General features: G+C 50.1%; 1 protein-coding gene across 1 annotated transcript in view; it reads left to right on the top strand.

Moving 5' to 3' along the window:
• The window catches only part of ELMO3 (engulfment and cell motility 3), a 431,301-nt gene that overhangs the window by 383,025 nt on the left and 25,638 nt on the right, over nt 1-22,638 (top strand). The window contains exons 13-19 of the mRNA XM_063948699.1: nt 7,831-7,935; nt 8,026-8,134; nt 8,482-8,618; nt 10,977-11,140; nt 16,460-16,572; nt 16,813-16,920; nt 17,740-17,822. Coding sequence (XP_063804769.1) covers nt 7,831-7,935; nt 8,026-8,134; nt 8,482-8,618; nt 10,977-11,140; nt 16,460-16,572; nt 16,813-16,920; nt 17,740-17,822 — 819 coding nt within the window. The remainder of the gene's footprint in view (nt 1-7,830; nt 7,936-8,025; nt 8,135-8,481; nt 8,619-10,976; nt 11,141-16,459; nt 16,573-16,812; nt 16,921-17,739; nt 17,823-22,638) is intronic.

The following is a 22,638-nucleotide window of genomic DNA, read 5'->3' as shown; positions in this document are numbered from 1 at the left end:
CAGAACACCATGGCTGGGACACAGAACGCGGCGGGAAGAGCAGGGAACACCGTGGCTGGGACACAGAACACCATGGCTGGGACACAGAACGTGGCGCGAAGAGAAGGGAACACCGTGGCTGGGACACAGAACGCGTCGGGGAGAGCAGGGAAGACCGTGGCTGGGACACAGAACGCGTCGATGAGAGCAGGGAACATCGTGGCTGGGACACAGAACGCGGCAGGGAGAGCAGGGAACACCGTGGCTGTTACACAGAACGCGGCGGGGAGAGCAGGGAACACCGTGGCTAGGACACAGAACGCGGCGGGGAGAGCAGGGAACACCGTGGCTGGGACACAGAACACCGTGGCTGGGACACAGAACACCGTGGCTGGGACACAGAATGCGGCGGGGAGAGCAGGGAACACTGTGGCCGGGACACAGAACGCGGCGGGGAGAGCAGGGAACACTGTGGCTGGGACACAGAAGGGGGAGGGGAGAGCAGGGAACACCGTGGCTGGGACACAGAATGGGGAGGGGAGAGCATGGAACACTGTGGCCGGGACACAGAACAGGGCGGGGAGAGCAGGGAACATCATGGCTGGGACACAGAAGGGGCGGGGAGAGCAGGGAACACTGTGGCTTGGACACAGAACATGGCGGGGAGAGCAGGGAACACTGGCTGGGACACAGAACGGGGCGGGAAGAGCAGGGAACACTGTGGCTGGGACACAGAACGGGGCGGGGAGAGCAGGGAACATTGTGGCTGGGACACAGAACGGGGCGGGGAGAGCAGGGAACACTGTGGCTGGGACACAGAACGGGGCGGGGAGAGCAGAAAACACTGTGGCCGGGATACAGAACGGGGCGGGGAGAGCAGGAAACACTGTGGCCGGGACACAGAGCGGGGCGGGGAGAGCAGGGAACACTGTGGCCGGGACACAGAACGGGGTGGGGAGAGCAGGGAACACTGGCTGGGACACAGAACGGGGCGGGAAGAGCAGGGAACACTGTGGCTGGGACACAGAACGGGGCGGGGAGAGCAGGGAACATCATGGCTGGGACACAGAACGGGGCGGGGAGAGCAGGGAACACTGTGGCTGGGACACAGAACGGGGCGGGGAGAGCAGGGAACACTGTGGCTGGGACACAGAACGGGGCGGGGAGAGCAGGGAACACTGTGGCTGGGACACAGAACGGGGCGGGGAGAGCAGGGAACACTGTGGCTGGGACACAGAACGGGGCGGGGAGAGCAGGGAACACTGTGGCTGGGACACAGAACGGGGCGGGGAGAGCAGGAAACACTGTGGCCGGGACACAGAACGGGGCGGGGAGAGCAGGGAACACTGTGGCCGGGACACAGAACGGGGCGGGGAGAGCAGGGAACACTGTGGCCGGGACACAGAACGGGGCGGGGAGAGCAGGGAACACTGTGGCCGGGACACAGAACGGGGCGGGGAGAGCAGGGAACACTGTGGCCGGGACACAGAACGGGGCGGGGAGAGCAGGGAACACTGTGGCCGGGACACAGAACGGGGCGGGGAGAGCAGGGAACACTGTGGCCGGGACACAGAACGGGGCGGGGAGAGCAGGGAACACTGTGGCTGGGACACAGAACGGGACGGGGAGAGCAGGGAACACTGTGGCTGGGACACAGAACATGGCGGGGAGAGCAGGGAACATCATGGCTGGGACACAGAACGCAACGGGGAGAGCAGGGAACACTGTGGCCGGGACACAGAACGGGGCGGGGAGAGCAGGGAACACTGTGGCTGGGATACAGAACGGGGCGGGGAGAGCAGGGAACATTATGGCTGGGACACAGAACGGGGCGGGGAGAGCAGGGAACACTGTGGCTGGGACACAGAACGGGGCGGGGAGAGCAGGGAACACTGTGGCTGGGACACAGAACGGGGCGGGGAGAGCAGGGAACATTATGGCTGGGACACAGAACGGGGCGGGGAGAGCAGGGAACACTGTGGCTGGGACACAGAACGGGGCGGGGAGAGCAGGGAACACTGTGGCTGGGACACAGAACGGGGCGGGGAGAGCAGGGAACACTGTGGCTGGGACACAGAACGGGGCGGGGAGAGCAGGGAACACTGTGGCCGGGACACAGAACGGGGCGGGGAGAGCAGGGAACACTGTGGCTGGGACACAGAACGGGGCGGGGAGAGCAGGGAACATTGTGGCTGGGACACAGAACGGGGCGGGGAGAGCAGGGAACACTGTGGCTGGGACACAGAACGGGGCGGGGAGAGCAGGGAACACTGTGGCTGGGACACAGAACGGGGCGGGGAGAGCAGGGAACACTGTGGCTGGGACACAGAACGGGGCGGGGAGAGCAGGGAACATTATGGCTGGGACACAGAACGGGGCGGGGAGAGCAGGGAACATTATGGCTGGGACACAGAACGGGGCGGGGAGAGCAGGAAACACTGTGGCCGGGACACAGAACGGGGCGGGGAGAGCAGGGAACACTGTGGCCGGGACACAGAACGGGGCGGGGAGAGCAAAGGAACACTGTGGCCGGGACACAGAACGGGGCGGGGAGAGCAGGGAACACTGTGGCCGGGACACAGAACGGGGCGGGGAGAGCAGGGAACACTGTGGCCGGGACACAGAACGGGGCGGGGAGAGCAGGGAACACTGTGGCCGGGACACAGAACGGGGCGGGGAGAGCAGGGAACACTGTGGCCGGGACACAGAACGGTGCGGGGAGAGCAGGGAACACTGTGGCCGGGACACAGAACGGGGCGGGGAGAGCAGGGAACACTGTGGCCGGGACACAGAACGGGGCGGGGAGAGCAGGGAACACTGTGGCCGGGACACAGAACGGGGCGGGGAGAGCAGGGAACACTGTGGCCGGGACACAGAACGGGGCGGGGAGAGCAGGGAACACTGTGGCTGGGACACAGAACGGGGCGGGGAGAGCAGGGAACACTGTGGCTGGGACACAGAACATGGCGGGGAGAGCAGGGAACATCATGGCTGGGACACAGAACGCAACGGGGAGAGCAGGGAACACTGTGGCCGGGACACAGAACGGGGCGGGGAGAGCAGGGAACACTGTGGCTGGGACACAGCACGGGGCGGGGAGAGCAGGGAACATTATGGCTGGGACACAGAACGGGGCGGGGAGAGCAGGGAACACTGTGGCTGGGACACAGAACGCAACGGGGAGAGCAGGGAACATTATGGCCGGGACACAGAACGGGGCGGGGAGAGCAGGGAACACTGTGGCTGGGACACAGAACGGGGCGGGGAGAGCAGGGAACATTATGGCTGGGACACAGAACGGGGCGGGGAGAGCAGGGAACACTGTGGCTGGGACACAGAACAGGGCGGGGAGAGCAGGGAACACTGTGGCTGGGACACAGAACGGGGCGAGGAGAGCAGGGAACATTATGGCTGGGACACAGAACGGGGCGGGGAGAGCAGGGAACACTGTGGCTGGGACACAGAACGGGGCGGGGAGAGCAGGGAACATTATGGCTGGGACACAGAACGGGGCGGGGAGAGCAGGGAACATTATGGCTGGGACACAGAACGGGGCGGGGAGAGCAGGGATCACTGTGGCTGGGACACAGAACGGGGCGGGGAGAGCAGGGAACATTATGGCTGGGACACAGAACGGGGCGGGGAGAGCAGGGAACACTGTGGCCGGGACACAGAACGGGGCGGGGAGAGCAGGGAACATCATGGCTGGGACACAGAACGCAACGGGGAGAGCAGGGAACACTGTGGCTGGGACACAGAACGGGGCGGGGAGAGCAGGGAACACTGTGGCTGGGACACAGAACGGGGCGGGGAGAGCAGGGAACATCATGGCTGGGACACAGAACGCAACGGGGAGAGCAGGGAACACTGTGGCTGGGACACAGAACGGGGCGGGGAGAGCAGGGAACACTGTGGCTGGGACACAGAACGGGGCGGGGAGAGCAGGGAACACTGTGGCTGGGACACAGAACGGGGCGGGGAGAGCAGGGAACATTATGGCTGGGACACAGAACGGGGCGGGGAGAGCAGGGAACACTGTGGCTGGGACACAGAACGGGGCGGGGAGAGCAGGGAACATTATGGCTGGGACACAGAACGGGGCGGGGAGAGCAGGGAACACTGTGGCTGGGACACAGAACGGGGCGGGGAGAGCAGGGAACATCATGGCTGGGACACAGAACGGGGCGGGGAGAGCAGGGAACATTATGGCTGGGACACAGAACGGGGCGGGGAGAGCAGGGAACACCGTGGCTCTAATTCCTCTCAGACTCTGATATTGAGTATTAGCCTGTCTACCCATCATTTAGCTGGATTTATTTATGAATGTGATTGCATACTAATTACCTCACAAATCCCGTAACCTTTATTTTCCATATTGGGATATTGAGATTTTTCAAAGACAGAGGTAAAATGTATCCGATTCTGATATTGGTCTCATAGCCCAATAAGGCGCCAGTTTCCGAAAACCCCACACAAGATAATGTCTCATTGGAGGAGAGTAATAGACATCGAGTAAAAGTAAAACAATGTAGAAAACCCCCAAAAACATGGTAATGGGGGGAGAGGGGGGGGGGGGTTAAGACAGACACCCAGAAAGAGGAGGGGAGGGAACAGAATAGGACACAAATGGAAGAACGATTAGCATATGATATACGTACCCCTAGAGTAGAAGCATGATTAGAAGAAGTAGATAAACTTACATATGAAAAAACAATCATTGTTTTTAAAGATGCATAATATCTGTTGTTGGGAATTGGAGTCCAGGGATTCTATAAATGGGCCCCATTTCTTATAAAACTGATTATTCTCCCAGATATGGAGAAGGGAGTCAGACTGTTTCAAAGTATATAGTTATAATAGCATTGGCCCTCATTCCGAGTTGATCGCTCGCAAGGCGATTTTAGCAGAGTTACACACGCTAAGTCGCCGCCTACTGGGAGTGAATCTTAGCTTCTTAAAATTGCGACCGATGTATTCGCAATATTGCGATTACAAACTACTTAGCAGTTTCAGAGTAGCTTCAGACTTACTCGGCATCTGCGATCAGTTCAGTGCTTGTCGTTCCTGGTTTGACGTCATAAACACACCCAGCGTTCGCCCAGACACTCCTCCGTTTCTCCGGCCACTCCTGCGTTTTTTCCGGAAACGGTAGCGTTTTTAACCACACGCCCCTGAAACGCCGTGTTTCCGCCCAGTAACACCCATTTCCTGTCAATCACATTACGATCGCCGGAGCGAAGAAAAAGCCGTGAGTAAAAATACTATCTTCATTGTTAAATTACTTGGCGCAGTCGCAGTGCGAATATTGCGCATGCGTACTAAGCGGAATTTCACTGCGATGCGATGAAATATACCGAGCGAACGACTCGGAATGAGGGCCATTATTTTAACTATTTCCAAATGGGAGAAGTAATAAGTGTTTTTCCAGAATTCATGTCCTCCTCTTCCCCACACTGCACCTGCCAGTCTCTCCTGTATTGTCTCCTCATAGCACCTTACCTGTATCCTCACCTGATTTGCCGTGTAATTCTCTTATCACCAGCCTCTACCATAGCCTCCTTCAGGCCTCTCATGCTCTTCCTATTAATCCTAGCACACTGCACCTGCCAGTCTCTCCTGTATTGTCTCCTCATAGCACCTTACCTGTATCCTCACCTGATTTGCCATGTAATTCTCTTATCACCAGCCTCTACCATGGCCTTCTTCAGGCCTCTCATGCTCTTCCTATTAATCCTAGCACACTGCACCTGCCAGTCTCTCCTGTATTGTCTCCTCATAGCACCTTACCTGTATCCTCACCTGATTTGCCGTGTAATTCTCTTATCACCAGCCTCTACCATGGCCTTCTTCAGGCCTCTCATGCTCTTCCTATTAATCCTAGCACACTGCACCTGCCAGTCTCTCCTGTATTGTCTCCTCATAGCACCTTACCTGTATCCTCACCTGATTTGCCATGTAATTCTCTTATCACCAGCCTCTACCATGGCCTTCTTCAGGCCTCTCATGCTCTTCCTATTAATCCTAGCACACTGCACCTGCCAGTCTCTCCTGTATTGTCTCCTCATAGCACCTTACCTGCATCCAGACCTCATCTGCTCTGTAATTCTCTTATCACCAGCCTCTACCATGGCCTTCTTCAGGCCTCTCATGCTCTTCCTATTAATCCTAGCACACTGCCCCTGCCAGTCTCTCCTGTATTGTCTCCTCATAGCACCTTACCTGTATCCTCACCTGATTTGCCATGTAATTCTCTTATCACCAGCCTCTACCATGGCCTTCTTCAGGCCTCTCATGCTCTTCCTATTAATCCTAGCACACTGCACCTGCCAGTCTCTCCTGTATTGTCTCCTCATAGCACCTTACCTGTATCCTCACCTGATTTGCCATGTAATTCTCTTATCACCAGCCTCTACCATGGCCTTCTTCAGGCCTCTCATGCTCTTCCTATTAATCCTAGCACACTGCACCTGCCAGTCTCTCGTGTATTGTCTCCTCATAGCACCTTACCTGCATCCAGACCTCATCTGCTCTGTAATTCTCTTATCACCAGCCTCTACCCTGGCCTTCTTCAGGCTTCTCATGCTCTTCCTATTAATCCTAGCACACTGCTCCTGCCAGTCTCTCCTGTATTGTCTCCTCATAGCATCTTACCTTTATCCAGACATGATCTGCTCTGTAATTCTCTTATCACCAGCCTCTACCCTGGCCTTCTTGAGGCCTCTCATGCTCTTCCTGTTAATCCTAGCACACTGCTCCTGCCAGTCTCTCCTGTATTGTCCTGGCTTCATAATGCATCATCGAATGTGACGGCAGATAATAACCACTTGACCCATCTAGTCTGCCCCTGTTTTAACCTCAAACCCTATTTGATCTTTAGGTCTTTTTAAGGTGCCCTTATATCTATTTCAAGCATGTTTAAATTGCTCTACTGTATTAGCTTCTACCACCTCGGCTGGCAGGCTGTTTCACCTATCCACTACCCTTTCTTTGAAGTAATTTTTCCTTTAAATTTCCCTTGAACTCCCTCCCTCCAGTCTCAGTGCATGTCCTCATGATCTAATACTTCTGTTCCTTTGCAGAATGTCTTCCTCTTGTACTTTGGTAAAACCTTTGACATATTTGAGTCATAATATGGTAGGCACAGAGGAGGATGGGGGCCTGGGCAGCCACCAGCAACATCTTATTAAAGGCGTGAGACCGTGTACTAGGGATAGACCTTACAAGCCAATGGTCAGCATCCATGGTTGTATTCATTCGATGGCGAGACTGCGACAACTGCCAACCATTGCATTCCTCCTTCTGATGCACATCCCATGGCTGCATTAAATAAATCTAGCACCAGTGTCCAATATCACATGCGCACCACACAATCTATGGTTATACCATCTGTGCTTACCTGGAAACACTTACATTCCATTGGAATGCATTTTGTAATGGCAGCATGATCATTTATCAATGGCCATCCCTACCATGTGCAGTTTCTGAGTAAGCCCCAGCCCTTGCGATGGCATATGCACCAGAGCCGATGGGATTATCCCGGTGATTTCTCTATCCCCTGGAATACAGCATTACACCATTTACATGGACACTTATTCAGAAGAAAAAGGATAAACAGTGGGTGTGCGGTGTGGCCCCCTGGACACCCTGCATACAACATAGATGGGCCAGCAGCGTCACACAACATACATTTGGCCACACGGTCTAGTACTGGGAACCAATGGATCTATTATCCCCTAAGTCCTGTCTTTCAGTCTTCCCATTGATTAATATGTGTTGTTATGGAGCAGGACATAAAAAAACACATTACTCTTATAATGCTTTAAATGAGTCTTTATTCTTGAATTTGGTTAGAACAATGGCAGCCCATGGCAGGACCTCTGTCTCACTCCGCCTGGACTATTGGCGCTTGACAACATGGTGTATTTCTCAACGCGATGGCCCAGCGCCTACAGCCGGGTGAGTCCTAATGAGTGGAACGGTCAGCAACTAGCCGGCAGGGTCTAGTATATGTTTCCATGTAATAACACAAGTCTGATGCCTCCACAGTTTGTTCTTGAAAACAGCAGTCGGGAAGATAAACATGTCTGTCCATTTGCCCGAAGCAGCATTCACCTGAGCTCCATCCTTTGTGAGATCCTGCGAGTAGGAGAACCTGGTATGACTGGTGATCTCGGAATCTAATGTATTATTCTTTTGTCCTAGGAGTGCGGGGCTGATTCTGTGTATGCCCAGCGGAAGAACTGCTTTGGGACTAGGTTTTTGGATTAAGGCAATATAGAAAGTTACCATCACACTTGCTGTTTAATGCCAAGCTAACTGGAGCGTAATCACTTCTAGTGACTGATATAACCGTCTGCTTTGCCAGATTTCCAATTATCCGCATCTAATAACTTGTTATAGATTCTATAGTGGGTATGGCAAACATTCAGTCACACTGTCCCAAGCAGTGGTATCAGCACCTCCAGGCAGGTGTAGGCTGACTTCCCAATGTTCATATTTCAGCTTCCGAGACAGGACAGGGGTTCCAGACGCTGTTCTACGCACAAGACCATTTCCTGCAGGAACTATTCTGTGTCTGCATCCAGGTTCTTAATAAGACATGGAAGGAGATGAGAGCGACACAGGAGGACTTTGACAAGGTGGAGTCATTCTAGAGTCATTTGGTGGGTGGTGGTAAAGGGATGATGGAGTCTACTATCAAAATAAATGGTCTCAAATGATTATTATTATTATTTCCAGGTCTAGCAGATATCATTTGTATCAAAAATAAAAAGCCACATATTTTGCTCTTTTCCCTGAAATTAATCTAACATAGAGCAAATATGCTGGCCTCCTTCCTGTACTGTAACTTGTGCTGACTTCCGTCCTGTGCTGCTGACTTCCGTCCTGTGCTGCTGACCTCCGTCCTGTGCTGCTGACCTCCGTCCTGTGCTGCTGACCTCCGTCCTGTGCTGCTGACCTCCTTCCTGTGCTGCTGACCTGCTTCTTGTGCTGGCCTCTTCTTTCTTGTGCTGACCTCCTTCCTGTGCTGCTGACCTGCTTCTTGTGCTGGCCTCTTATTTCCTGTGCTGACCACTTTCTTGTGCTGGCCTCTTCTTTCCTGTGCTGACCTCCTTCTTGTGCTGGCCTATTCTTTACTGTTCTGACCTCAGTCCTGTGTTGCTGACCTCTGTCCTGTGTTGCTGACCTCCGTCCTGTGCTGCTGACCTCCTTCCTGTGCTGCTGACCTGCTTCTTGTGCTGACCTCCGTCCTGTGTTGCTGACCTCCGTCCTGACCTGCTTCTTGTGCTGACCTCCTTCCTGTGCTGCTGACCTGCTTCTTGTGCTGACCTCCTTCCTGTGCTGCTGACCTGCTTCTTGTGCTGGCCTCTTCTTTCTTGTGCTGACCTCCTTCCTGTGCTGCTGACCTGCTTCTTGTGCTGGCCTCTTATTTCCTGTGCTGACCGCTTTCTTGTCCTGGCCTCTTCTTTCCTGTGCTGACCACTTTCTTGTGCTGGCCTCTTCTTTCCTGTGCTGACCTCCTTCTTGTGCTGGCCTATTCTTTACTGTGCTGACCTCCTTATTGTGTTGGCCTTTTCTTTCCTGTGCTGACCTCCTTCTTGTGTTGGCCTCTTCTTTACTGTGCTGACCTCCTTCTTGTGCTGGCCTCTTCTTTACTGTGCTGACCTCCTTCTTGTGCTGGCCTATTCTTTATTGTGCTGACCTCCTTCTTGTGCTGGCCTATTCTTTATTGTGCTGACCTCCTTCTTGTGCTGGCCTATTCTTTATTGTGCTGACCTCCTTCTTGTGTTGGCCTTTTCTTTCCTGTGCTGACCTCCTTCTTGTGCTGGCCTCTTCTTTCATGTGCTGACCTCCTTCTTGTGCTGGCCTATTCTTTCATGTGCTGACCTCCTTCTTGTGCTGGCCTCTTCTTTCCTGTGCTGACCTCCTTCTTGTGCTGGCCTATTCTTTATTGTGCTGACCTCCTTCTTGTGTTGGCCTTTTCCTTCCTGCGCTGACCTCCTTCTTGTGCTGGCCTCTTCTTTACTGTGCTGACCTCCTTCTTGTGCTGGCCTTTTCTTTCATGTGCTGACCTCCTTCTTGTGTTGGCCTCTTCTTTCCTGTGCTGACCTCCTTCTTGTGTTGGCCTTTTTCCTTCCTGCGCTGACCTCTTTCTTGTGTTGGCCTCTTCTTTCATGTGCTGACCTCCTTCTTGTGCTGGCCTCTTCTTTACTGTACTGACCTTCTTCTTGTGCTGGCCTATTCTTTATTGTGCTAACCTCTTTCTTGTGTTGGCCTTTTCTTTCATGTGCTGACCTCCTTCTTGTGCTGGCCTCTTCTTTACTGTGCTGACCTCCTTCTTGTGCTGGCCTATTCTTTATTGTGCTGACCTCTTTCTTGTGTTGGCCTTTTATTTCATGTGCTGACCTCCTTCTTGTGCTGGCCTTTTCTTTCCTGTGCTGACCTCCTTCTTGTGTTGGCCTTTTCCTTCCTGCGCTGACCTCCTTCTTGTGCTGGCCTCTTCTTTACTGTGCTGACCTCCTTCTTGTGCCGGCCTTTTCTTTCATGTGCTGACCTCCTTCTTGTGTTGGCCTCTTCTTTCCTGTGCTGACCTCCTTCTTGTGTTGGCCTTTTCCTTCCTGTGCTGACCTCCTTCTTGTGTTGGCCTTTTCCTTCCTGTGCTGACCTCCTTCTTGTGTTGGCCTTTTCCTTCCTGCGCTGACCTCCTTCTTGTGCTGGCCTTTTCCTTCCTGCGCTGACCTCCTTCTTGTGCTGGCCTTTTCCTTCCTGCACTGACCTCCTTCTTGTGCTGGTCTCTTCTTTCCTGCGCTGACCTCCTCTTTCCTGTGTTGCTGGTTTACTCCTGTGTTGTAACCTGTGCTGATCTCGTCCCCAGGCTGACCACTTCTGTTTGCTGACCTCTTCCTTGGCTGATCTCCCCAGTTTGCTGTTGTCTTCCTGTGGTGGCTTGTGCCCTGTGATAACCTCTTCTCTGTGCTGATTTCCCCCATGTGCAGGTGATGCATATAGTGAAAGAGCAGATTTCTCGCACTCTTGCTCACACTATAACAACTCTGGACTTTTTCCGAACAAAAATATCATCCCTGAATTACAGTGAGATTCTGCGCCAACGCCAACAAGAGAGACTGATCCAGGATGAAGCCCTTTCTCCACCCGTCATGTGAGAAAAATACAGACTTTAGTGTGAATGCCAGTTACATATGTAGAGAAAGTGCAGAGTCTGGATGGATCAAATTTGTTTGAAAGTCGGTAATAAAAGTGACATATGCATTACATTAGATGTTAGTCTAAGAGATGAGATGTGAGTGTGATAATCATACATGAGCAGTGGTCAGATGTGAGTGTGATAATCATACATGAACAGTGGTCAGATGTGAGTCTGATAATCATACATGAGCAGTGGTCAGATGTGAGTGTGATAATCATACATGAACAGTGGTCAGATGTGAGTGTGATAATTATACATGAACAGTGGTCAGATGTGAGTGTGATAATTATACATGAGCATAGGTCAGATGTGAGTGTGATAATCATACATGAACAGTGGTCAGATGTGAGTGTGATAATCATACATGAACAGTGGTCAGATGTGAGTCTGATAATCATACATGAGCAGTGGTCAGATGTGAGTGTGATAATCATACATGAACAGTGGTCAGATGTGAGTGTGATAATCATACATGAACAGTGGTCAGATGTGAGTGTGATAATTATACATGAACAGTGGTCAGATGTGAGTGTGATAATTATACATGAGCAGTGGTCAGATGTGAGTGTGATAATCATACATGACCAGTGGTCAGATGTGAGTCTGTTAATCATACATGAGCAGTGGTCAGATGTGAGTGTGATAAACATACATGACCAGTGGTCAGATGTGAGTGTGATAATCATACATGACCAGTGGTCAGATGTGAGTCTGATAATCATACATGAACAGTGGTCAGATGTGAGTGTGATATTCATACATTACCAGTGGCCAGATGTGAGTCTGATAATCATACATGAGCAGTGGTCAGATGTGAGTCTGATAATCATACATGACCAGTGGTCAGATGTGAGTGTGATAATCATACATGACCAGTGGTCAGATGTGAGTCTGATAATCATACATGACCAGTGGTCAGACGTGAGTGTGATAATCATACATGACCAGTGGTCAGATTTGAGTCTAATAGCTATGACCAGTGGTCAGATGTGAGTGTGATAATCATACATGACCAGTGGTCAGATGTGAGTCTGATAATCATACATGACCAGTGGTCAGACGTGAGTGTGATAATCATACATGACCAGTGGTCAGATGCGAGTGTGATAATCCTACATGACCAGTGGTCAGATGTGAGTGTGATAATCAAACATGACCAGTGGTCAGATGTGAGTCTAATAGCCATGAGCAGTGGTCAGATGTGCGTGTGATAATCATACATGACCATTGGTCAGATGTGAGTGTGATAATTATACATGACTAGTGGTCAGGTGTGAGTCTAATAGCCATGACCAGTGGTCAGATGTGAGTGTGATAATCATACATGAGCAGTGGTCAGATGTGAGTGTGGTAATTATACAAGACCAGTGGTCAGATGTGAGTCTAATATCCATGACCAGTGGTCAGACGTGAGTGTGATAATCATACATGACCAGTGGTCAGATTTGAGTCTAATAGCCATGAGCAGTGGTCAGATGTGCGTGTGATAATCATACATGACCATTCGTCAGATGTGAGTGTGATAATCATACATGAGCAGTGGTCAGATGAGTCTAATAGCCATGAGCAGTGGTCAGATGTGAGTGTGGTAATTATACAAGACCAGTGTTCAGATGTGAGTCTAATATCCATGACCAGTGGTCAGACGTGAGTGTGATAATCATACATGACCAGTGGACAGACGTGAGTGTGATAATCATACATGACCAGTGGTCAGACGTGAGTGTGATAATCATACATGACCAGTGGTCAGACGTGAGTGTGATAATCATACATGACCAGTGGTCAGATTTGAGTGTGATAGCTATGAGCAGTGGTCAGATGTGAATGTGATAATCATACATGACCAGTGGTCAGATGTGAGTCTGATAATCATACATGACCAGTGGTTAGATGTGAGTCTGATAATCATACATGACTAGTGGTCAGATGTGAGTCTAATAGCCATGAGCAGTGGTCAGATGTGAGTGTGATAATCAAACATGACCAGTGGTCAGATGTGAGTCTAATAGCCATGACCAGTAGTCAGATGTGCGTGTGATAATCATACATGACCATTGGTCAGATGTGAGTGTGATAATCATACATGACCAGTGGTCAGATGTGAGTGTGATAATCATACATGACTAGTGGTCAGGTGTGAGTCTAATAGCCATGACCAGTGGTCAGATGTGAGTGTGGTAATAATCATACATGAGCAGTGGTCAGATGAGTCTAATAGCCATGAGCAGTGGTCAGATGTGAGTGTGGTAATTATACAAGACCAGTGGTCAGATGTGAGTCTAATATCCATGACCAGTGGTCAGATGTGAGTGTGATAATCAAACATGACCAGTGGTCAGATTTGAGTCTAATAGCTATGAGCAGTGGTCAGATGTGAATGTGATAATCATACATGACCAGTGGTCAGATGTGAGTCTGATAATCATACATGACCAGTGGTCAGATGTGAGTCTGATAATCATACATGACCAGTGGTCAGATGTGAGTCTGATAATCATACATGAAAAGTGGTCAGATGTGAGTCTAATAGCCATGAGCAGTGGTCAGATGTGAGTGTGATAGTCATACATGATCATTGGTCAGATGCGAGTGTGATAATCATACATGATCAGTGGTCAGGTGTGAGTCTAATAGCCATGAGCAGTGGTCAGATGTGAGTGTGATAATCAAACATGACCAGTGGTCAGATGTGAGTCTAATAGCCATGACCAGTGGTCAGATGTGAGTGTGATAATCATACATGACCAGTGGTCAGATGTGAGTGTGGTAATAATCATACATGAGCAGTGGTCAGATGAGTCTAATAGCCATGAGCAGTGGTCAGATGTGAGTGTGGTAATTATACAAGACCAGTGGTCAGATGTGAGTCTAATATCCATGACCAGTGGTCAGATGTGAGTGTGATAATCAAACATGACCAGTGGTCAGATTTGAGTCTAATAGCTATGAGCAGTGGTCAGATGTGAATGTGATAATCATACATGACCAGTGGTCAGATGTGAGTCTAATAGCCATGACCAGTGGTCAGATGTGAGTGTGATAATCAAACATGACCAGTGGTCAGATGTGAGTCTAATAGCCATGACCAGTAGTCAGATGTGAGTGTGATAATCATACATGACCAGTGGTCAGATTTGAGTCTAATAGCCATGAGCAGTGGTCAGATGTGCGTGTGATAATCATACATGACCATTGGTCAGATGTGAGTGTGATAATCATACATGACTAGTGGTCAGGTGTGAGTCTAATAGCCATGACCAGTGGTCAGATGTGAGTGTGGTAATAATCATACATGAGCAGTGGTCAGATGAGTCTAATAGCCATGAGCAGTGGTCAGATGTGAGTGTGGTAATTATACAAGACCAGTGGTCAGATGTGAGTCTAATATCCATGACCAGTGGTCAGATGTGAATGTGATAATCATACATGACCAGTGGTCAGATGTGAGTCTAATAGCCATGACCAGTGGTCAGATGTGAGTGTGATAATCAAACATGACCAGTGGTCAGATGTGAGTCTAATAGCCATGACCAGTAGTCAGATGTGAGTGTGATAATCATACATGACCAGTGGTCAGATTTGAGTCTAATAGCCATGAGCAGTGGTCAGATGTGCGTGTGATAATCATACATGACCATTGGTCAGATGTGAGTGTGATAATCATACATGACTAGTGGTCAGGTGTGAGTCTAATAGCCATGACCAGTGGTCAGATGTGAGTGTGGTAATAATCATACATGAGCAGTGGTCAGATGAGTCTAATAGCCATGAGCAGTGGTCAGATGTGAGTGTGGTAATTATACAAGACCAGTGGTCAGATGTGAGTCTAATATCCATGACCAGTGGTCAGATGTGAGTGTGATAATCAAACATGACCAGTGGTCAGATTTGAGTCTAATAGCTATGAGCAGTGGTCAGATGTGAATGTGATAATCATACATGACCAGTGGTCAGATGTGAGTCTGATAATCATACATGGCCAGTGGTCAGATGTGAGTCTGATAATCATACATGGCCAGTGGTCAGATGTGAGTCTGATAATCATACATGACCAGTGGTCAGATGTGAGTCTGATAATCATACATGACCAGTGGTCAGATGTGAGTCTAATAGCCATGACCAGTGGTCAGATGTGAGTGTGATCATCATACATGACCAGTGGTCAGATGTGAATGTGATAATCATACATGACCAGTGGTCAGATGTGAGTGTGACAACCATACATGAAAAGTGGTCAGATGTGAGTCTAATAGCCATGAGCAGTGGTCAGATGTGAGTGTGATAGTCATACATGATCATTGGTCAGATGCGAGTGTGATAATCATACATGATCAGTGGTCAGGTGTGAGTCTAATAGCCATGAGCAGTGGTCAGATGTGAGTGTGATAATCATACATGGCCAGTGGTCAGATGTGAGTCTGATAATCATACATGACCAGTGGTCAGATGTGAGTCTGATAATCATACATGACCAGTGGTCAGATGTGAGTCTAATAGCCATGACCAGTGGTCAGATGTGAGTGTGATCATCATACATGACCAGTGGTCAGATGTGAATGTGATAATCATACATGACCAGTGGTCAGATGTGAGTGTGACAACCATACATGAAAAGTGGTCAGATGTGAGTCTAATAGCCATGAGCAGTGGTCAGATGTGAGTGTGATAGTCATACATGATCATTGGTCAGATGCGAGTGTGATAATCATACATGATCAGTGGTCAGGTGTGAGTCTAATAGCCATGAGCAGTGGTCAGATGTGAGTGTGATAATCAAACATGACCAGTGGTCAGATGTGAGTCTAATAGCCATGACCAGTGGTCAGATGTGAGTGTGATAATCATACATGACCAGTGGTCAGGTGTGAGTCTAATAGCCATGAGCAGTGGTCAGATGTGCGTGTGATAATCATACATGACCATTGGTCAGATGTGAGTGTGATAATCATACATGACCAGTGGTCAGATGTGAGTGTGATAATCATACATGACCAGTGGTCAGATGCGAGTGTGATAATCATACATGATCAGTGGTCAGGTGTGAGTCTAATAGCCATGAGCAGTGGTCAGATGTGAGTCGGATAATCATACATGAGCAGAGGTCAGATGTGAGTCGGATAATCATACATGAGCAGAGGTCAGATTGAAAGTTCTCCTGGACCTGCATATCATAGCAGGGCAATCATATGAACTACATGACATTGTATGTAACGGCAGAAATAATTGTGCATGAGGTCTTCCCTCCATCACGGTCTTGTATGTATTTAGGGAACTAAGAAAACAACTGGAGCCAGAGCTAATGAATCTGATCCGACAACAGAGGCTGCACTACCTGTGTGAGGGCACAAAGTTTCGGAAGATCAGTAGTCGTCGGAGACAGGGTATGTATCTGCATCAATGTACTGCGAAGTCTGCGTGGCCATCTGAGTTCTGGATAATCATTCAAACAAAAATATACAGTTTAATGGCAGACTAGAACGTGGCTTCTGGTTGACCATATTAGGAAATTTATATAATACGGTAAGGAGATTTTTGAGGTGTCAGCATACTTTGAAAGTTGCAACCAAATGTATCTGTAACCCTTGCCGGCCAGTAATACAAACCCCATCCTCTTCTTTCAGACAAGCTTTGGTTCTGTCGTCTTTCCCCAAACCACAAGGTACTCCACTATGGGGACCTGGATGAAAACACTATTGACAAGCCTCAAATTGAAATGCTTCCATTGAAAAGTAAGTACAATTCATTTTTGGATATTTTTAATGCTGCATATTGATATTATGAGTCAATGAAGGAGGTAGTAGTAGGCTGTCATGGGTTATGGATCTATGAGGTGGTAGGAACAGAAGTCTGGGGGAGGGTACAGGGTATGGATCTATTAGGAGGTGGGAACAGATGTCTGGGGGAGGGTACAGGGTATGGATCTGTTAGGAGGTGGGAAAAGATGTCTGGGGGAGGGTACAGGGTATGGATCTATTAGGAGGTGGGAACAGATGTCTGGGGGAGTGTACAGGGTAAGGATCTATGAGGAGGTGGGAACAGATGTCTGGGGAGGGTACAGGGTATGGATCTATTAGGAGATGGGAACAGAAGTCTGGGGAGGGTACAGAATATCGATCTATGAGGAGATGGGAACAGATGTCTGGGGAGGGTACAGGTTATGAATCTTCCATAAGTGAGGGACAGGTGTACAGGCAGATAACAGCTCATGGGTTAGGAGATGGGACCAATGTATGGGGAGATGATAGTACTGTACATGGGTCAATTGTCAGTTCAAAACGGATCTCTTTCTACTGGTTATAGCTCTTTTCCGAGGTGTCCACAGATATTTGGTTAGGTTGCAGGTCAAGGGTCTGTCTGGGGCTTGAAACAGATGTTAGAGGTCTATTCAGTGGTAGATCCAAATATTTTGTGATACTACAGGTTATGAGTTCCCAGATGTGAGAACAGGTGTCTGCAGACATTACAAGATGAGTAGATGAGAGATAGTCTTCATAATGTGTAATGTAGAGAGAATATATGCTGCAATAAAAGGAAATATTGTCTATCAGTTGCAGTTGCTGACATAAAATATGTGCTAACAGGAAAGGATTGTCCTCATATGAAGGAGAAGAGCTCTGGGAAACAGAACAAGGTGAGTTTCATGGGTTACCCTTTGTTGCTAGACAAAACTACTATTGCAAAACACTGGGAGGTAATTAGTGTGTGGGGCTGTAGGTGGAGGCACCGCTTGTACGGTCTCGGATTGGAGGGTAATTAGTATATGGGGCTGTAGGTGGAGGCACCGCTTGTACTGTCTCGGATTGAACGGTAATTAGTATGTGGGGCTGTAGGTGGAGGCGCCGCTTGTACTGTCTCGGATTGGAGGGTAATTAGTATGTGGGGCTGTAGGTGGAGGCACCGCTTGTACTGTCTCAGATTGGAGGGTAATTAGTATGTGGGGCTGTAGGTGGAGGCACCGCTTGTACTGTCATGGATTTGGAGTTAGTTATTATGTGGGTCTGTAGGTAGAGGCACCGCTTGTACTGTCTCGGATTGGAGGGTAATTAGTATGTGGGGTTGTAGGTGGAGGCACCGCTTGTACTGTCTCAGATTGGAGGGTAATTATGGTGTGAGGCTGTAGGTGGAGGCACCGCTTGTACTGTCTCGGATTGGAGGGTAATTAGTATGTAGGGCTGTAGGTGGAGGCACCGCTTGTACTGTCTTGCATTGGAGGGTAATTAGTATGTGGGGCTGTAGGTGGAGGCACCGCTTGTACGGTCTCGGATTGGAGGGTAATTAGTATGTGGGGCTGTAGGTGGAGGCACCGCTTGTACTGTCTTGGATTTGGAGGTAGTTATTATGTGGGGATGTAGGTAGAGGCACCGCTTGTACTGTCTCGGATTGGAGGGTAATTAGTGTGTGGGTCTGTAGGTGGAGGCACCGCTTGTACTGTCTCGGATTGGAGGGTAATTAGTGTGTGGGGCTGTAGGTGGAAGCACCACTTGTACTGTCTCGGATTGGAGGGTGATTAGTATGTGGGTCTGTAGGTGGAGGCACCGCTTGTACTGTCTCGGATTGGGAGGTAGTTATTATGTGGGGATGTAGGTGGAGGCACCGCTTGTACTGTCTCGGATTAAAGGGTAATTAGTGTGTGGGGATGTAGGTGGAGGCACCGCTTGTACTGTCTCAGATTGGAGGGTAATTAGTGTGCGGGGCTGTAGGTGGAGGCACCGCTTGTACTGTCTCGGATTGGGAGGTAATTAGTGTGTGGGGCTGTAGGTGGAGGCACCGCTTGTACTGTCTCGGATTGGGAGGTAATTAGTGTGTGGGGCTGTAGGTGGAGGCACCGCTTGTACTGTCTCGGATTGGGAGGTAATTAGTGTGTGGGGCTGTAGGTGGAGGCACCGCTTGTACTGTCTCGGATTGGAGGGTAATTAGTTTGTGGGGATGTAGGTAGAGGCACCGCTTGTACTGTCTCGCATTGGAGGGTAATTAGTATGTGGGGCTGTAGGTGAAGGCACCGCTTGTACTGTCTCGGATTAAAGGGTAATTAGTGTGTGGGGATGTAGGTGGAGGCACCGCTTGTACTGTCTCGGATTAAAGGGTAATTAGTATGTGGGGTTGTAGGTGGAGGCACCGCTTGTACTGTCTCAGATTGGAGGGTAATTATGGTGTGAGGCTGTAGGTGGAGGCACCGCTTGTACTGTCTCGGATTGGAGGGTAATTAGTATGTAGGGCTGTAGGTGGAGGCACCGCTTGTACTGTCTTGCATTGGAGGGTAATTAGTATGTGGGGCTGTAGGTGGAGGCACCGCTTGTACGGTCTCGGATTGGAGGGTAATTAGTATGTGGGGCTGTAGGTGGAGGCACCGCTTGTACTGTCTTGGATTTGGAGGTAGTTATTATGTGGGGATGTAGGTGGAGGTACCGCTTGTACTGTCTCGGATTTGAGGGTAATTACGGTGTGAGGCTGTAGGTGGAGGTACCGCTTGTACTGTCTCGGATTGGAGGGTAATTAGTGTGTGGGTCTGTAGGTGGAGGCACCGCTTGTACTGTCTCGGATTGGAGGGTAATTAGTGTGTGGGGCTGTAGGTGGAAGCACCACTTGTACTGTCTCGGATTGGAGGGTGATTAGTATGTGGGTCTGTAGGTGGAGGCACCGCTTGTACTGTCTCGGATTGGGAGGTAGTTATTATGTGGGGATGTAGGTGGAGGCACCGCTTGTACTGTCTCGGATTAAAGGGTAATTAGTGTGTGGGGATGTAGGTGGAGGCACCGCTTGTACTGTCTCAGATTGGAGGGTAATTAGTGTGCGGGGCTGTAGGTGGAGGCACCGCTTGTACTGTCTCGGATTGGGAGGTAGTTATTATGTGGGGATGTAGGTGGAGGCACCGCTTGTACTGTCTCGGATTAAAGGGTAATTAGTGTGTGGGGATGTAGGTGGAGGCACCGCTTGTACTGTCTCAGATTGGAGGGTAATTAGTGTGCGGGGCTGTAGGTGGAGGCACCGCTTGTACTGTCTCGGATTGGGAGGTAATTAGTGTGTGGGGCTGTAGGTGGAGGCACCGCTTGTACTGTCTCGGATTGGGAGGTAATTAGTGTGTGGGGCTGTAGGTGGAGGCACCGCTTGTACTGTCTCGGATTGGGAGGTAATTAGTGTGTGGGGCTGTAGGTGGAGGCACCGCTTGTACTGTCTCGGATTGGGAGGTAATTAGTGTGTGGGGCTGTAGGTGGAGGCACCGCTTGTACTGTTTCGGATTGGAGGGTAATTAGTTTGTGGGGATGTAGGTAGAGGCACCGCTTGTACTGTCTCGCATTGGAGGGTAATTAGTATGTGGGGCTGTAGGTGAAGGCACCGCTTGTACTGTCTCGGATTAAAGGGTAATTAGTGTGTGGGGATGTAGGTGGAGGCACCGCTTGTACTGTCTCGGATTAAAGGGTAATTAGTGTGTGGGGATGTAGGTGGAGGCACCGCTTGTACTGTCTCGGATTAAAGGGTAATTAGTGTGTGGGGATGTAGGTGGAGGCACCGCTTGTACTGTCTCGGATTAAAGGGTAATTAGTGTGTGGGGATGTAGGTGAAGGCACCGCTTGTACTGTCTCGGATTGGTAGGTAATTAGTGTGTGGGGCTGTAGGTGGAGGCACTCCTTGTACGGTCTCACATTGGAAGGTAATTAGTATGTGGGTCTGTAGGTGGAGGCACCGCTTGTACTGTCTCGCATTGGAGGGTAATAAGTATGTGGGGCTGTAGGTGGAGGCACCGCTTGTACTGTCTCAGATTGGAGGGTAATTACGGTGTGAGGCTGTAGGTGGAGGCACCGCTTGTACTGTCTCGGATTGGAGGGTAATTAGTATGTGGGGCTGTAGGTGGAGGCACCGCTTGTACTGTCTCGGATTGGAGGGTAATTAGTATGTGGGGTTGTAGGTGGAGGCACCGCTTGTACTGTCTCAGATTGGAGGGTAATTATGGTGTGAGGCTGTAGGTGGAGGCACCGCTTGTACTGTCTCGGATTGGAGGGTAATTAGTTTGTGGGGATGTAGGTAGAGGCACCGCTTGTACTGTCTCGCATTGGAGGGTAATTAGTATGTGGGGCTGTAGGTGAAGGCACCGCTTGTACTGTCTCGGATTAAAGGGTAATTAGTGTGTGGGGATGTAGGTGGAGGCACCGCTTGTACTGTCTCGGATTAAAGGGTAATTAGTATGTGGGGTTGTAGGTGGAGGCACCGCTTGTACTGTCTCAGATTGGAGGGTAATTATGGTGTGAGGCTGTAGGTGGAGGCACCGCTTGTACTGTCTCGGATTGGAGGGTAATTAGTATGTAGGGCTGTAGGTGGAGGCACCGCTTGTACTGTCTTGCATTGGAGGGTAATTAGTATGTGGGGCTGTAGGTGGAGGCACCGCTTGTACGGTCTCGGATTGGAGGGTAATTAGTATGTGGGGCTGTAGGTGGAGGCACCGCTTGTACTGTCTTGGATTTGGAGGTAGTTATTATGTGGGGATGTAGGTGGAGGTACCGCTTGTACTGTCTCGGATTTGAGGGTAATTACGGTGTGAGGCTGTAGGTGGAGGTACCGCTTGTACTGTCTCGGATTGGGAGGTAATTAGTGTGTGGGGCTGTAGGTGGAGGCACCGCTTGTACTGTCTCGGATTGGGAGGTAATTAGTGTGTGGGGCTGTAGGTGGAGGCACCGCTTGTACTGTCTCGGATTGGGAGGTAATTAGTGTGTGGGGCTGTAGGTGGAGGCACCGCTTGTACTGTTTCGGATCGGAGGGTAATTAGTTTGTGGGGATGTAGGTAGAGGCACCGCTTGTACTGTCTCGCATTGGAGGGTAATTAGTATGTGGGGCTGTAGGTGAAGGCACCGCTTGTACTGTCTCGGATTAAAGGGTAATTAGTGTGTGGGGATGTAGGTGGAGGCACCGCTTGTACTGTCTCGGATTAAAGGGTAATTAGTGTGTGGGGATGTAGGTGGAGGCACCGCTTGTACTGTCTCGGATTAAAGGGTAATTAGTGTGTGGGGATGTAGGTGGAGGCACCGCTTGTACTGTCTCGGATTAAAGGGTAATTAGTGTGTGGGGATGTAGGTGAAGGCACCGCTTGTACTGTCTCGGATTGGTAGGTAATTAGTGTGTGGGGCTGTAGGTGGAGGCACTGCTTGTACGGTCTCACATTGGAAGGTAATTAGTATGTGGGTCTGTAGGTGGAGGCACCGCTTGTACTGTCTCGCATTGGAGGGTAATAAGTATGTGGGGCTGTAGGTGGAGGCACCGCTTGTACTGTCTCAGATTGGAGGGTAATTACGGTGTGAGGCTGTAGGTGGAGGCACCGCTTGTACTGTCTCGGATTGGAGGGTAATTAGTATGTGGGGCTGTAGGTGGAGGCACCGCTTGTACTGTCTCGGATTGGAGGGTAATTAGTATGTGGGGCTGTAGGTGGAGGCACCGCTTGTACTGTCTTGGATTGGAGG

This window comes from Pseudophryne corroboree (assembly GCF_028390025.1).
Source record: "Pseudophryne corroboree isolate aPseCor3 chromosome 11 unlocalized genomic scaffold, aPseCor3.hap2 SUPER_11_unloc_5, whole genome shotgun sequence".
NCBI lineage: Eukaryota > Metazoa > Chordata > Amphibia > Anura > Myobatrachidae > Pseudophryne > Pseudophryne corroboree.
This window is presented reverse-complemented; position numbering and strand designations above follow the sequence as displayed.